This window comes from Tursiops truncatus, chromosome 18 (genome assembly GCF_011762595.2).
Source record: "Tursiops truncatus isolate mTurTru1 chromosome 18, mTurTru1.mat.Y, whole genome shotgun sequence".
Lineage (NCBI taxonomy): Eukaryota > Metazoa > Chordata > Mammalia > Artiodactyla > Delphinidae > Tursiops > Tursiops truncatus.
Genome location: NC_047051.1, coordinates 17,573,304 through 17,588,468, shown reverse-complemented (window position 1 = coordinate 17,588,468; position 15,165 = coordinate 17,573,304). Strand labels below are relative to the sequence as shown.

Below are 15,165 nucleotides of genomic sequence, written 5' to 3'. Positions count from 1 at the left end.
CAGTTTAGCTCTGCTTAAGACTATTGTGCTTGAGCCTCACATTACAAATCCAAAACAACCGTTATTCAAAACCAGCATGGTTTTCTTCTCCCATATAGCAGTAGCAACCATTTATTAAGTACCTCCTATATGTCAGATACCATGTTGGTTGCTTTGTATGTTATCTGATTTTCACAATCAAGTGAAACATTATCCCCATTTTACAGAAGAGAAAACTGAGGCTTAGAGATGCTTAGTAACTTGAACAACTTGTATATGGCAGAGCTAGAGTTTGGATGCAGAATTGATTCCAAAGTGTCTGCTCTTTTTGCTGCACCTTGCAATGTCAGTGCCTTGTATTGCCAGGAATTCTCATTGGGGAATGTCGGGGCTTGCATTCATGACTGGCAGCTATTGGGAAGGGAAGGACAGAATAGTAATGAAATGTTCCAGTATATCTAAGGAGGCTCACCAGCACCCCTCTCCTGCACATAACTGCTCCAGTCTTAATTATTAGACGTTCCCCATTCTGATAATTTACATTTCAGTGTACACCAAATTTGGCACTGTCCCTTTTGTTATGGAACATCTGATCACGTCTTGGTAGATGGAAGGAAAGCTGGAGGATTTCACCTTTGTCAAGGCTGAGGACAAAAACAACACCATGAAATAAATCACAAAAATAAGTATATGTGTGTATATATATATTTCAAATATATAACATTAGAAATTCTACCTGTAAAAATATGTTTTTCACAAAAGACAAACTTACATAAGACTACATCTTATTGCTGTGGTGACATATGAATTCCAGTCTTAAGCTTAGTCTGCTTATTTGAAGAACAGTCAATAAAAGGAAATTCCAGTGTGATAAGAATTTTGACAGTCCCTCGGTATGGGATCTAGTTATAGTGTGCTCTTCCAGGAAGGAGGTAGCTGTGTGGGTGGGTTTTAATCCATGTATGTAGGTTTTTAAAATTTTTTAATTTATTTTATTTTTGGTTGCGTTGGGTCTTTGTTGCTGCATGCAGGCTTTTCTCTGGTTGCGGCAAGCAGGGGCTACACTTCGTTGCAGTGTGCTGGATTCTCATTGCCGTGGCTTCTCTTGTTGCGGAGCTCGGGCTCTAGGCGTGCAGGCTTCAGTAGTCGTGGCACACGGGCTCAGTAGTTGTGGTGCACGGGCTTAGCTGCTCTGCGGCTTGTGGGACCTTCCTGGACCAGGGCTTGAACCCGTGTCTCCTGCACTGGCAGGCGGATTCTTAACCACTGCACCACCAGGGAAGCCCCATGCATGCAGGTTTTAATCTCTTTTTCTAGTCACACTATATGTGGTGATTCCCTGATTGGCTGTTTTATTAGGACCATGGGAGGGAAAATAGGTTATTCTTCCTTCCCTATTTTTCTACACGTAAGAGAGTTTAATATACGATGGTCTCTTAGTAGTTTATTTTTTTGTTAACAATCTAGGGATTTCTATGCAGATTTAACCAACGTTTTACATTTAGTTGGTTATAAGTTAATTAATTAGTATCTACCAACAACCAGGTACACATAGGACAATTTCTGATTTATGAGTTAATAACCTTTCACTCTTGTATCATTTTAATATTAGGGTATTCAAAATGTTTCTACAAATCAGGAGTTTGATTTTCTTTTAATAACACTTATTTAGTAGGAGACTGGGCTGCAGTTTTCGTTGGCACTGACAGTTACCGTGCTGTAGAAAGACCGTGTACCTGGAACCTGACTTTAGAGTCTCAGCGCTGCCTCTTGTTTTTTGCCTTGGAGAAATCACTTCATCCGTTTCCTCATCTATAGGATGAAGATCATAATTTCCATTCCACAGTGTTCTTATGAAGACAAAATGACATAAATATAGGAACTGTTCTTCAAAGGCAAAATTGGGTTTAAGGGAGACACACACAAAACTGGATTTAAGGGACCCTGGGCATGGTGAGGAACTGGACATCTCAGAAGGGAGTGGGGAGGAGCTTTTTATGGGGTTTGAGCTAGTATTAGTAGTCACCGGGTCCAAGTACTGTAAATAGACCTTGAATACCTTTCCCCCCAATTCTACTTCCAAATCCCAGACTTCCCCAAGTGGGGCGGGGGTGGGGGGCGAACTCAACCCCAGGGCATATTCTGTGATTTTTGTCCATGCTTCACATCCCCCAAGATGGCAAGTTTTGGAGAAGCCATTCCTTCATCATTGCAATCTTCTTGCAACCGCTCCTTGGTAAGTGCTTAATGCGTTTGCTAATTAGAGAAGGTCCCTATACAGGGTGCCGGACATCAGAAGAGTGAGTCAGGCTAGCGGCTGATAATTTAGAGCCATACTTGAGTTTTTCCTTCTCTCCAAAGAAAAGGGCAGTGGTGTTTTTCCTAAAAAGAAACCTTGAATTGGGTGGCTAGTGTTCGGCCTAAAGCCTGCAAAGAAATACATAGATGCAAGGTGTGGGTGGGTGCAGTAGTTAACTATTTTGATTGTGCTGCGTCTGGAGCAGCGCGGGCGCCCGCCCCACCCACCCCGGGTTGTGGGGTGCGGGGCGGACAGTCGTCTCCGTCCCCCCAAGCCGCTGTGGCCGGGCCTCTGGTCCTGAGAGATGCAGATGAAGCGGTGTGAAGGGTTGGGCTTTTTTTTTTGTTCCTAAAAATGCAACGAACAAAAAAAAAAGTACAACAATCCAAACCCAACCATCTTGTTGCGCGCCGGCTTTCTTCCCAGGCGGCTCCACCGGGGACAACGCCGCCAACCGTCGCCCGCGCTCGGTCCAGGCCGACCCCGCGGGTCTGCGCGATCCACGTCCCCTTCCCGGCGCCCGGGGAACGGCGCTTCGCGGGCGCGCGCAGCCCCTCTGGAAAGGAGAGAAGCCAGCAGCCAGCAACCCTCCCCTCTCCCAGGCGCACCGCGGCCGGCGGCGGTCATCGGTGGCGGTTGGAGATACCGGAAGGACTCCGCCTCCCCTCACCCACTCCCTCCCCGGGGGAAAGGCGAGGCCTATCCTCGGAGGCGGACCGAGGTGCCGGCGGAGGAGGGCCTTGGGGCGGGGCCCGTCGGCGCCGCGAATCCATTTTGCAGCCGTTCCGACTCTTAGCGCGCGGTGCCCGCGGCTGGAGGACTGGCCGCGGCGCGGCTCCCGGTGGGTACCCTCCAGTGGCCCCGGAGGTCCGAGATAAGTACCCGCCGCCCGGGTCCTTACGGGGAAGAGGGGTGGGGACTTGCCCTGGCCGGGCAGGCACCTGCGTGAGTCGGGGGGGCTGGCGGAGAGCTCAGTCGGCGCTCCAGTCCCGGCAGCACAGCGGAAAGCAGCCAGGCCCCGGAACGGGGGGATGGGGAGAAACGGCGTGCGGGTGGGCGGCGGGGGCAGCGCGTCCGGGCTGCTGAAAACCTGGTCCGCTACCCAACACGCCTGGGTTCACTTCCAGCGCCTCGGGATCGCCTACAAAAGAAAAGGCGACCATGAACCGGAGTCAGAGCACGCGACCACCCCCTGGCACTGAACCTGGGGAGGCTGCCTGGCCCCGTGGGAGGGCGCCCTCACCGAGAAGCTCCTTAGCACAGAGATGGCCAGCCTCTCCCATGCTCCTGGCTTTTTCATCAGGTCCTAGCAGGCTGGCTTTATTTGTGGGGGATGATTGAAAAAATTGAGGGTGAAGACTAAGGACCCTTTGCACATAAATGCATAATACCCTCTCTTTCTTTGTTCTTTCTTTACAGTAGCCTCCAGTCACGACGTGGAAAAAAAAAAAAAACCAAACAAAACCAAAACCTGATTGCTCTGCCCTGGGAAATTGTAACCCTGACCAATACACCTGCTTGCAGGGGACAGAGGTAAACTACAATACTTTTCCCTACGTTAAAAACAAATAAACAAACAAACAAAAACCAACAAAAAAAGAAAGCACCCAATTTCGTCAGGCCCAGAACCTTTCAAAATTGAACTCTGTGCAGAATGTATGTGTTCCCACCCTCATGGATGGTCTTTGTTCTTTTCATATTTTGTCAAAACTCAGAAAAATTGATTATATACTTGGAAATTCTTTATGTGACAATTATTTGAAACATACTATAATCCAGAGATTCACACTGCAAAGGAAAAGAGGCTACAGCAGCTTTTCTTTCTTTTTGATAATAGGTTTCTTTTTCCTTCTGTGTCACTGCTGCTAGGGCTTATACAACAGGGCTTCAGTTTTCTGACTCTACAGACCTTTATATAAAAGGTATTTTAAATGCAGAATTTATTTTACATAGCCACTCCCTCTGGTAGAACTTGATGGAGCTATTGATTAATTGGTTATACTTCTGTCTTGCACAATAAGCACATATGTTTCTTCATGCTCTCCTATCTTTCCCTAAAAATACCATCTTTTTTGCACCAGCTGATGCACTAAACCTCTCTGGCAAGTCCTTCCATAACACCAGGTTATTTTCATTCTCTACATTTATTGGTTACCTGGCCCTGCTTCTGCCATAGCTGTTGTTCAGCTATGCCCATTTCCACGAACATGCTTTGTACCTGCTATGCTATGTAATACTTACTTTGTCCTCCCTTGAAATTACAGTTCAAGGGAGTCCAACTCTCCTTTAGGACCTTTCTTGGTTAATACACTCATGCTCTAACATAACACTGTAAATGAGTATTTACAGTTTTCACAGTATCTGTACACATATGTAATTAAACCACCTTACACTGATGTAGCTCAGTAGTTTACAAAATTGTCACACATTACTTAGTCTTTCCAAGAACATTATGAGGTAGGTACTGTAAAAATCCTCATTCCATGAAGGGTAAAACTAGTGCTTAAAGGTAGGTATTCAGATGCAGGTTCAGTGCTCTTTACCCTTCACTGGAGAACCTGTTACAACCTACTTTGTAAAAATTATAGAATTTTAGAAGGGGTTTAGAGAGCTCATGCTTAAGGTTCTCCATTTGATGAATGAGGATACTGAATTCCTGACCCACTTTCTGGATAGTGCTAAGGTCTGAGAATTGGGAAACTCAGGTCCTATGCCTTGCTTGCTGTGTACAGTTTGGGGGAGCAGGGTAGGCTCAGTTTTTTCACTTGTAAAGTTAGGTATTTAGCTAAATGATCTCTAAGATGTTTTTAAGCCCAGTACTTCTGTTTTATTCCTACTCCATAACTTTTAGCACCATATATTCTTATATATTGGTAATACGTAGACACATACTAATATTAACTGCCTTAAACTGTTTTATATTTTAAACTTAGGTAGGTATGGTAAAAAAGTGTATGGTAAAAAACTATGCCTTTTTCTTATTTTTTTACTAAGCTCTATAAACGTATGATTCTGTTGTAAGGTTGGGAATTGCATGGAGAGGTGGAGTACTGTCATACATCATTGGTCAGAGTTCAGAAAGTGGTATGCCCTTTCTAGAGGGAAACTTGGCAGTCTTTTCAAGAGCCTTAAGAATGTTCCTACTCTTTGACCCACCTAACAGTTGGACTAAGACTTTTCTACAGAACGTTCATTAAAATGTTATAATCCACCCAAAACAAGCAGTCAATAAGAAACAGCATATCCATAAGATAGACGGTCATGTTCTAGAAGAATTTATAATAGGGGAAATGCATATGATAAAACAAGTGAAAAAAGTGGATACAAAGTTGTGTTATGCTTCCAGTTTTGTTAAAATATGTGTGTGTGCAAACACACAGTATTGGGAGGAATGTGCCAAAATAATGTTAGAAGAAATATACCAAAATAATAATAATGGTTATTCCTTGCTGATGTAACTATGGGTAATTTTTTTCCTGTATTTTCTGAATTTTCTATAATCACAAATTACTTTTATAATTTTAGAAAAACAAAGTCCACTTGCATGGATAACCTCTCCAACTTCAGTATGGTGTCAGCTTTCTATGTCCTTTTGTAAGGCAGTTATCACACCTTTTATAGTAACAATACCTTTGTAAATGTGCTATATTTCTGAATTTAGGGCAGGAATTGACTTTTGGCTTATATTTCATCTTTTAAAATATCATTGGATTATCCATTTTTGTTATTCATGAAAGACACTGCCATTGTCATTACCTTGCCTTGGGATTTTTAGATACTAGAATGGTGCTAGAGGAATAGTACTCATAACAGTTAACTAAAAACAGGTGTCCTTTGACATACAGAATAGTTACATTCCAGTTAAGCCTTCTGTAAATATAAAGCAAATTCCCATAATGTGAACGCTTTCTAATTCATTTGCATTATAGATGTAAATATATTTCTAAGGAAAAGTTGAACTGAAAACTTTTGCCAATAGTTTAAATTATTGTCTTTCCTGTGGCATAAGCACCACAAGTATATCTCCTTGGCAGTAACCTGGCTCCCCATTTAAAACTCCCAGAGGAGCTCTTCCTTTCTTCCCCTGCATATGTGCAGTATTGAATATGAGTGAGGAGTGCCAACATAGTATTATAGAATACAGCCAACCTAAAAATTGCTTAAAGTTTAGCATAATTAGCTTTCTACTTGAAATATTTTCTAGATCAGTTTTACTTAGAATAAAATGCGTATGTAATTCTACACTGAGCAAAAGGAACTTTGTTCAGACCAATTACATTTCCATCTCAGAAGTAAGTGCTTATTAGCAGGTAGGTAGTACTTATTAGTTATCCACTAAATACTTGTTTTCACTTGGCACAGTATTACATACTACGTAAATAATTTCACTTATCTACATAGATCTAGCTTGCTGTGTACTGAATGCTAGACTTTGACATCACTTTCTGAAAGCTGGAATTAATCTCAAATGCAGAGCTAGATGATGAAAACTTTTAATAGATACCAACCTGTTGGGGATAATAATTTAGGTTAATGATTGCCAAGTTTATTGTTGTGAAAGAAGACAATTTGTTCTAGGGGTAGAATTTTGCTACCTTCATTTAAACCTGTTTACATTTATTTGGGAGAAAAGGAACCAGACATTTCTAGTTTGTAAAACCTTTGCAGAAGTCAGTAGTTCCAATTTAAATTAATTTTAACTCTTAACAGGTAAAGATAAGTAATCTGGGTTTGGTTCCTACCAGACCAGGAGAATAATTTGGGCTATATGTATGTTTCCTTCAAATTCAGACCCTCATTATATTGAAATTGATTTCATCTGGATGGGAGAGAATGGGATTCACCACCATTCGGTGTCCTCATAGATTTCTCAGTAGTTGTACAAAAATGGGATAGGGATATCTGATCTAGCTGGTATCCTAAAACTATTGATTTAATGCTGCCGATTTACAGGATTACAGAATAATATCTTGGGTGATTATCAGGTGACACAGGGAAAAGAAAATAGGGAAAGAAACATAAGAAGTAAGGTAAAGAGGAGGTGTGAGATAAGGAATAAGAGGAAATCAAAAGATTGCATTCCTTGAAATAGAATGGGGAAGATGAGTTAAAAGAAGAATAAACAAAGGAAAAGTCGAGGCAAAATAGTGGCACAGAGAAGAGAATGAAGGAAAGGAAAAAACTCATTTTTTCCAAGTTTTTCTGGACTATGAAGGTAATGACCTAGTTTTTTGTTTTTGAGACTGTCACCTTAGTCCAAAAACTTGTGAATTTTCTGAGTAGGTAGGCCTTCCAAGCTGCTGGACCTTCTGTACTAGGTTTATTTTGCCCTACTTATCAGGAATTCTACTAGAAATACCTTGGAGGAAATTTTGACTACTACTTATTCTAGGATAATGCCAGAAAAGGTAAGTTACTTATATCTTATATGGACACAAAGGTAAATTATATTTTGTTTGCAAGGGCCACATAACAATTAGATGAGCTATTTTAGATGCTATATGTGGTATATTTATTTTATTTTTTTATGGCTCCTTAAGGTTTTATTTAAACATCTTTATTGGAGTATATGGTATATTAATTTTAATATTCCTTTTTTAAGTTATCAGAAATTTTGTCTTTTTCTTAATCTCACTTTATCCTGTTTGGATCATATAAGTTTGGGAACAGTCTCTAAAAGCCAGAATGAGGTGTTAATAACACATTGATATAGAGTATTAAAAAAAAAAACCCAAAACTTGAGGGCTTCCCTTGGTGGCGCAGTGGTTGAGAGTCCGCCTGCCGATGCAGAGGACGCGGGCTTGTGCCCCTGTCCGGGAAGATCCCACATGCCGCGCAGCGGCTAGGCCCGTGAGCCGTGGCCGCTGAGACTGTGCGTCCAGAGCCTGTGCTCTGCAACGGAGAGGCCACAACAGTGAAAGGCCCGCATAGCGCAAAAAAACAAACAAAAAAAAACAACAAAAAAAACCTTGGTAAATAATTTTCATATATTGTTAGATACTTTTCAAAACACTTATTCAATGAGGAGAAAAACTAATATGTATAAGTGGTTTGTCAAAGGTCATAGACTGAGAGCAAAACAAGTATGTCAGTCTCCTCACAGGCCTTGATCCAGAGATTCCAATAATATATTTTTTATTTTATAAAAGATAAAACAATATTACAGCAGATTAAACTCTCTGTGAAATTTATCATAGTTAGCTAATGTTTTTGAAGTTTTACTTTTTTAGCTCAATATTGTTTTCTTATTATTGGTCCCCTCTTTAGGTTTTTTTTTCCAACTTTTTATTGTGAAAATTTTCAAATATACTGAAAATTAAAAATATATTACGGAGGGCTTCCCTGGTGGCGCAGTGGTTGAGGGTCCACCTGCCGATGCAGGGGACACGGGTTCGTGCCCCGGTCCGGGAAGATCCCACATGCTGCGGAGCAGCTGGGCCCGTGAGCCATGATCGCTGAGCCTGCGCGTCTGGAGCCTGTGCTGCGCAATGGGAGAGGCCACAACAGTGAGAGGCCCGCGTACCGCAAAAAAAAAAAAAAAAAAATTACAATAGATATCCTTACATCCTCTACCTAGATTCAGTAGTTGTTAATAGATTCTTAGTAAGTTTCAAGAAATGATTATTAGTGGATCTCATACTAAAATATCAGTATACTACTTGAAAATACAGTATACAACTTGAAAATAAGATTAACTAGTGGGATGAGGGGAAGTGGTTTTTTTTAAAGGTGAGCTCTTTTATTCCAAGCTTTGTTCCAAGATAAGGTTGATTGGTGGCTGTCTGTTTAGTAGAGCTCACGTAATTTAGTTTTGTCTATGAAGTGAGTTTCAGAATTTGCTATCTAGTTACTTGTTAGGTATTTAGATACTGCTTTGAAATTCCTGAATTCAAAGATGCCTCAAAGCAGGATGGAAATTTGATTTAAATCTCTCAGATATAAGGTATAATATATTGGCTTTTCTTTTTCTTCTGTAATGGGATTTGGGAAAGAAATCATGGGTATTATTTAGAACTTTATATTGCTATCAACTAATGAAGTTCAAAGATTTAATAGGAAAGTTTCTTTTAATTAAAAGGTTTTATTTATTTTTTAAATAAATTTATTTACTTTTGGCTGCGTTGGGTCTTCATTGTTGCACCCAGGCTTTCTCTAGTTGCGGCGGGCAGGGGCTACCCTTTGTTGCGGTGCGCGGGCTTCTCGTTGCGGTGGCTTCTTATTGCAGAGCATGGGCTCTAGGTGCGTGGGCAGTAGTTGTGGCGCACGGGCTTAGTTGCTCCGCGGCATGTGGGATCTTCCCGGACCAGGGCTCAAACCCGTGTCCTCTGCATTGGCAGGTGGATTACTTAACCACTGCACCACCAGGGGAGCCCAAAAGGTTTTATTAAAATTACCTTTTAAGAGTGAATAAAATGAGCACCTGTTCAATTGTAATCATTTTGGGTTGATCATATAAAAACAAAAGGGCTTCCAGGAGGGAGAAGTCATATATATTAGCTTTTACTTCTATTTTCTGACTCCTTTATAAGTGTTGGCTTTTCCATTTTTAATATTCTGGTTGTTGTGTTACTGTTTTCATTTGCAGAGACTGTTGTTGCTATATACCTACTCAAGGTTGTATTGATCAAACAGTTTTCATAGTCTTCCTTAAGTGTGGATATCTTGAATGTTTGCTTAAAAATAAATCTGTGGTGGTGTTATACAACTGTGCCTTTGTCAAAACTCATAGAACGGCGTACTGAAAGGAGTGAGTTTTATTCTACATAAATTAAAAAGTATATTTTAAAGTATAAATATGGTAGGAAAATGAAGTGGAAAACCAGAGAGGCGGTAGATAACTAGGTATATATTTGGCTACTTTCTTTGTTGGTATAAAACTTGGGAAATTGTTGGGAATTCCCTGGTGGTGCAGTAGTTAGGACTCCACGCTTTCACTGCTGAGGGCATGGGTTCAATCCTTGGTTGGGGAACTAACATCCCAGAAGTCGCATGGCGTGGCCTAAATAAGTAAATACATAAATAAGTAAATAAATAAATAAATCTTGGGAAATTTTTAATTCAAAAGAAGAAATGAATCTTGGAAAACTTATTTGCCTTTATATACTTAACTTGACATTGGTTAAGTTGAAATTTTATCACTGGTGAACAGTAATTTTGTTCACATAAAATTTCTTGATATCTATATTTGTCCCCCAGAAGGGGGGGATATGTACTTTGGTTTCATCAAAGGAGTAAGCTCAATTGATTTATTTAGATTTTTATGTGTTAGCCACACTTTAGAAAAGGATCTATAAGTTCCTTTACTGTGAAAAGCATACCCTTCACTTAGTGAGACTAAAAACCTTATTATGTATTTTCCTTTAAAACTTTTAAGGCAACAAACTTGCCATGGTTTCTTGGGTTGTTAGGCTATATGTCTCAGTTTTCTCTAAAAGTCAGCTGTGGAAGTGGTCACATAGTTTTGTGATTAAAGTTTTGAGTATAAAGCTAAGAAAAGAAAATAGTGTTTAGTTTTAATGTGGATTAAAATGAGAATCTTTAAATTATAAACCAAAATTTGTAAGTTATATCACGAAAAGTGGAACAATAGGATCTACCATGATTTTGATGCAATTTTTTTAAAAAAGGGACTTTCCAAATACCAACTTTTTTCCTCTGGTTCATTTTAAGAGCTGTAAATTGATTGTGGCTTTGGGATGACTGTTTATTATTTCTAAATTTTCCTGTTTGTGACATTTTCCTTTTGATCATACTTGATTGCCTTAAAATTCTTCTTGGTCCCTCAGTTTTCTCCAAAGTTTCTCTTTGTCTTGGGTGCCTTTTTTCTCCTTCTCATGACAAAACTTGGTATCCTTTGTTTTTCCTTTTATTTATTTAATGTGCTTGGATAGGATTCTCTGGAAGTGTTAACCTTGCAAGGATGAGTAAATTAGGTTTACTTTATTGAATGCTGCTGCCACTACTTTCCTGTTCCTACAGTTTACTCCAAAATCTAGCCTTAGCATAGAATTCTTAGGTGAAAGATGACAGAAATCAATGGAGGTGATAAAGTGTAGAACCCCAGGACTAGTGATGGAAGATCATCAAAAGTTTTCCTTCTTTGCTCTAAAGAGTCAGAATGTTTTATAGCTGCTTGATAACTTCTTAGAGAGCACACTAACCTCAGTCTCTGTAGCCGTTCTCTTCTCAGTGCTTTTCAAAGGTTGTATGATTTGCCATGTCACAAAAGATTTTTCAGAAAAATAAGCTTCGTCAGCATTTTTGCCGTGTAACACTAAATTTGACAGAATACTCTTTGCTTTAATTCTACATATATATGTATTATATATTTGTTACACATATATCTCTCACAACCTAATAGAAAACCATAAACTAGTCTTGCAAGTTCAGCTTATCTTTTAAATACTATTTATCTTCTAGATTGTAGCTCCAATTGTGATTCTTAAAATTACTGTTAAAATTTATTCACTTCCTGGGACTTGCCTGGTGGTGCAGTGGTTAAGACTCCATGCTCCCAATGCAGGGGGCCCAGGTTCTTATCCCTGGTCAGGGAAATAGGCCCCACATGCATGCTGCAACTAAGGAGCCCACATGCTGCAACTAAGCTGGCAAGCTGCAACTAAGGAGCCCACAAGACGCAACTAAGCAGCCCACGAGCCACAACTAAGGAGCCCACCTGCCGCAACTAAGACCTGGCACAACCAAGTAAATAAATAAATAAATAAATATTTTTTAAAAAAGAGTATTATATAATAAAAATTATTTACTTTTGGTTATAAGATGGCATAGAGATTAGTAGACCCTATTTTGTTACTTTGGTGGTAATGTTATATGTGTGTGTGTATATATCCCTCAGTAAACTGAATGAGGACATATTTAGCACTATTTTTGGTTCTAAAACTTCAGGGATAAAAGTTTTAAAGTGTACATTTTGAAAGAATAAACTTGAATTGAGAATTGGTATTCTCTATGGTATCCTCTAGGTCAGAGATCTCAAATATTTTGGTTGCAGGACCCCTTTACACTTAAAAACTAAGGCTCCCAAGAGCTTTTATTTACATGTGTATTATATATAGATATTTAACTGTATTAGAATGTATGATTTATAACATGCATTGGTGATTTGAACCAATTAGTTCACTGTGTAATATAGATCTCCAAATAGTGACATATTTCATTATACACGATCTCTCCTCTAAAAAAGCCAAAGCCCACATGTTAATATCACCACTTGTTTCATTACAAGCTCTTAAGTGGCAAATATGTTTTCCAAAATCCAATTTTCACTCAAAAATTCAACTTTTTATCATTGGCGAGAAATACTGTCATTTGTTTCCCTTGAAGTGATGGGTTCATTTTGTTCATTTTCAAAAAAAATCTGTCAGATACCTAAGTCTGCACAGCCATAGTTCGTCATTTGTTGTTTCAAGTAAAAATGGTGTTTCACGAAAAAAGCGGCTGATTTAGCTTGTAGCTCAATCACCTAATTGCTTTTCCTCCAGACAGTATCTGCTGGTATGCAGTAGAAATGCTTTGTGGTTACTTCATATTTTGTCACACAAAATATTAAAAAGACATGTGCACAAGGATCAAGATTTAGTAAAATGAGTAATTTTTACTGCTTCATCTAGAACATTCTAAAATGAAACTGGCTGCCCTCACCCCTGCCCCCACCGTGGGTACGTGGTGGTGAAGAATACAATAACCAGGAATCCAGTTTGGTGCTACCTATTGCCTTGTTTGATTCCTGCTAAGGCTCCAGCAGTGTCTACTCACCATTGCTCCTTTTACAGTGCACTGTCAACATTGTGCCAGAAGTGAATAACATCTCAGTATTACTATGAAAATAGTATTGTCCTCACAGATGCCCTGGAAGAGTCTTAGGGACGCCCAGGTTTGTCCCCACTGGCTTTGATTACTGTTCCAGTGGTTTGAAAAAATATTCACTTAATTCTCAAGGGAAGAATGAATTGCAGCTGTCTCATTTTATGTTTTTACCTCTGATTTTAATAATTGTAATCTTGCCTTTGAAATAGAAAAATATGCCAGTTTTTAATAAAAGTCTACATGACTGTGCATGCTTGGATTTATATTTCTGTGCTGCTTTCTTTAAATAGCATACCATTTTATAATTGTGGGCCCAGACTAAAGAGCTCATTCTCTTCAGACACTGAGTGGCTTTGTTTCTGACAGCTAGTAGTCAGCTCTGTTTTAAAACAAGCAGTTGGGTCCTGCTGGCTCAACTTGCAGTTGTCCTAGTCCTAACCCTGTCTCAGCCAAAGACTGTTGTTGGAAAGCCCACACAAAGGCCTTGTGTACAGGGAGCCCTACTAATAAGGAGCGTGTTCTAGTCCCAGCAGATTAAATCTGCTTTGGTGTGCATTCCCTTCACAAATTTCTCACTTATTTTCTTTGTTTGGTTATTTCAGTGAAAAATCATTTTTAATGGCTGTGAAGATAGTTTCTTCTAACTAGTCCGTAGTCCAAATGAAGGGGTTACTGGAGTAAAATAAAATGTTTCTTTCTCTCTGGTAGGAGATGTGATGGAGCTGCTTGAAGAAGATCTCACGTGCCCAATTTGCTGCAGTCTGTTTGACGATCCTCGAGTTTTGCCTTGCTCGCATAACTTTTGCAAAAAATGCTTAGAAGGGATCTTAGAGGGGAATGTGCGGAATTCATTGTGGAGATCATCTCCATTCAAGTGCCCCACATGCCGCAAGGAAACTTCAGCCACCGGGGTCAGTAGCCTGCAGGTTAATTACTCCCTGAAGGGTATTGTGGAAAAGTATAACAAGATCAAGATCTCTCCCAAAATGCCAGTGTGCAAAGGACACTTGGGGCAGCCTCTCAACATTTTCTGCCTGACTGATATGCAGCTGATTTGTGGGATCTGTGCTACTCGTGGTGACCACACCAAGCATGTCTTCTGTTCTATCGAAGATGCCTATGCTCAGGAAAGGGATGCCTTTGAGTCCCTCTTCCAGAGCTTTGAGACCTGGCGTCGGGGAGATGCTCTTTCTCGCTTGGATACCTTGGAAACTAGCAAAAGGAAATCTCTACAGTTGCTGACTAAAGATTCAGATAAAGTGAAGGAGTTTTTTGAGAAGTTACAACACACATTAGATCAAAAGAAGAATGAAATCCTTTCTGACTTTGAGACCATGAAACTTGCAGTTATGCAGGCCTATGACCCAGAGATCAACAAACTCAACACCATCTTGCAGGAACAACGAATGGCCTTTAACATTGCTGAGGCTTTCAAAGATGTGTCAGAACCCATCATATTTCTGCAACAGATGCAGGAGTTCAGGGAGAAAATAAAAGTCATCAAGGAAACTCCTTTGCCTCCCTCTAATTTGCCCTCAAGCCCTTTAATGAAGAACTTTGATACCAGTCAGTGGGAAGACATAAAACTAGTAGATGTGGATAAACTTTCTTTGCCTCAAGACACTGGCACATTCATTAGCAAGATTCCTTGGAACTTTTATCTGTTATTTGTGGTAATCATTCTGCTGGGCTTTCTCATTTTCTTCAGTCCTACCATATTCCTAGAATGGTCTTTATTTGATGAAATCACAACTTGGAAAGACAATCTTTCAAACTTTAGTTCCTACCTGACTAAATCAGCTGATTTTGTAGAACAATCAGTTTTCTACTGGGAACAGTTGGCAGATGGGTTTTTCATTTTCAGTGAAAGATTAAAGAATTTCACTTTGGTGGTGCTGAACAATGTGGCAGAATTTGTGTGCAAATATAAACTGTTATAAAATCTGTTTGAAGTACATAGTTCTGTGTCTTTTGTTAGAAATTTGTCAGAATACAGAGTGGTAGTTCAGATTTGGTCAAGATTCCAGTCAGATATTTTCCTCCACAAGTATTCCTTTCAA

At 39.8% G+C, this 15,165-nt stretch overlaps 1 protein-coding gene across 10 annotated transcripts; it reads left to right on the top strand.

Annotated features, from left to right (window-relative positions):
* The first annotated feature begins 3,006 nt into the window (after positions 1-3,006).
* On the top strand, positions 3,007-15,060 carry TRIM13 (tripartite motif containing 13). 10 transcript variants are annotated; one of them, XM_073795149.1, is made up of 4 exons: positions 3,007-3,119; positions 3,698-3,811; positions 7,620-11,983; positions 13,814-15,060. In XM_073795149.1, the coding sequence occupies exon 4, from the start codon at positions 13,822-13,824 to the stop codon at positions 15,043-15,045; it is 1,224 nt and encodes a 407-aa protein (XP_073651250.1). In that variant the 5' UTR covers positions 3,007-3,119; positions 3,698-3,811; positions 7,620-11,983; positions 13,814-13,821; the 3' UTR covers positions 15,046-15,060. The 10 variants fall into 10 exon arrangements, with proteins under 10 accessions (XP_073651250.1, XP_019792193.1, XP_073651251.1 ...); XM_073795150.1 differs by having other exon boundaries at positions 3,043-3,145; XM_073795148.1 differs by lacking the exon at positions 3,007-3,119 and adding an exon at positions 3,418-3,581 and having other exon boundaries at positions 3,701-3,811.
* Positions 15,061-15,165: the final 105 nt, after the last annotated feature.

Coding starts and splice junctions, on each gene's coding strand:
- TRIM13 (XM_019936634.3), top strand. CDS start 13,822: ATGGAGCTGCTTGAAGAAGATCTCACGTGCCCAATTTGCTGCAGTCTG.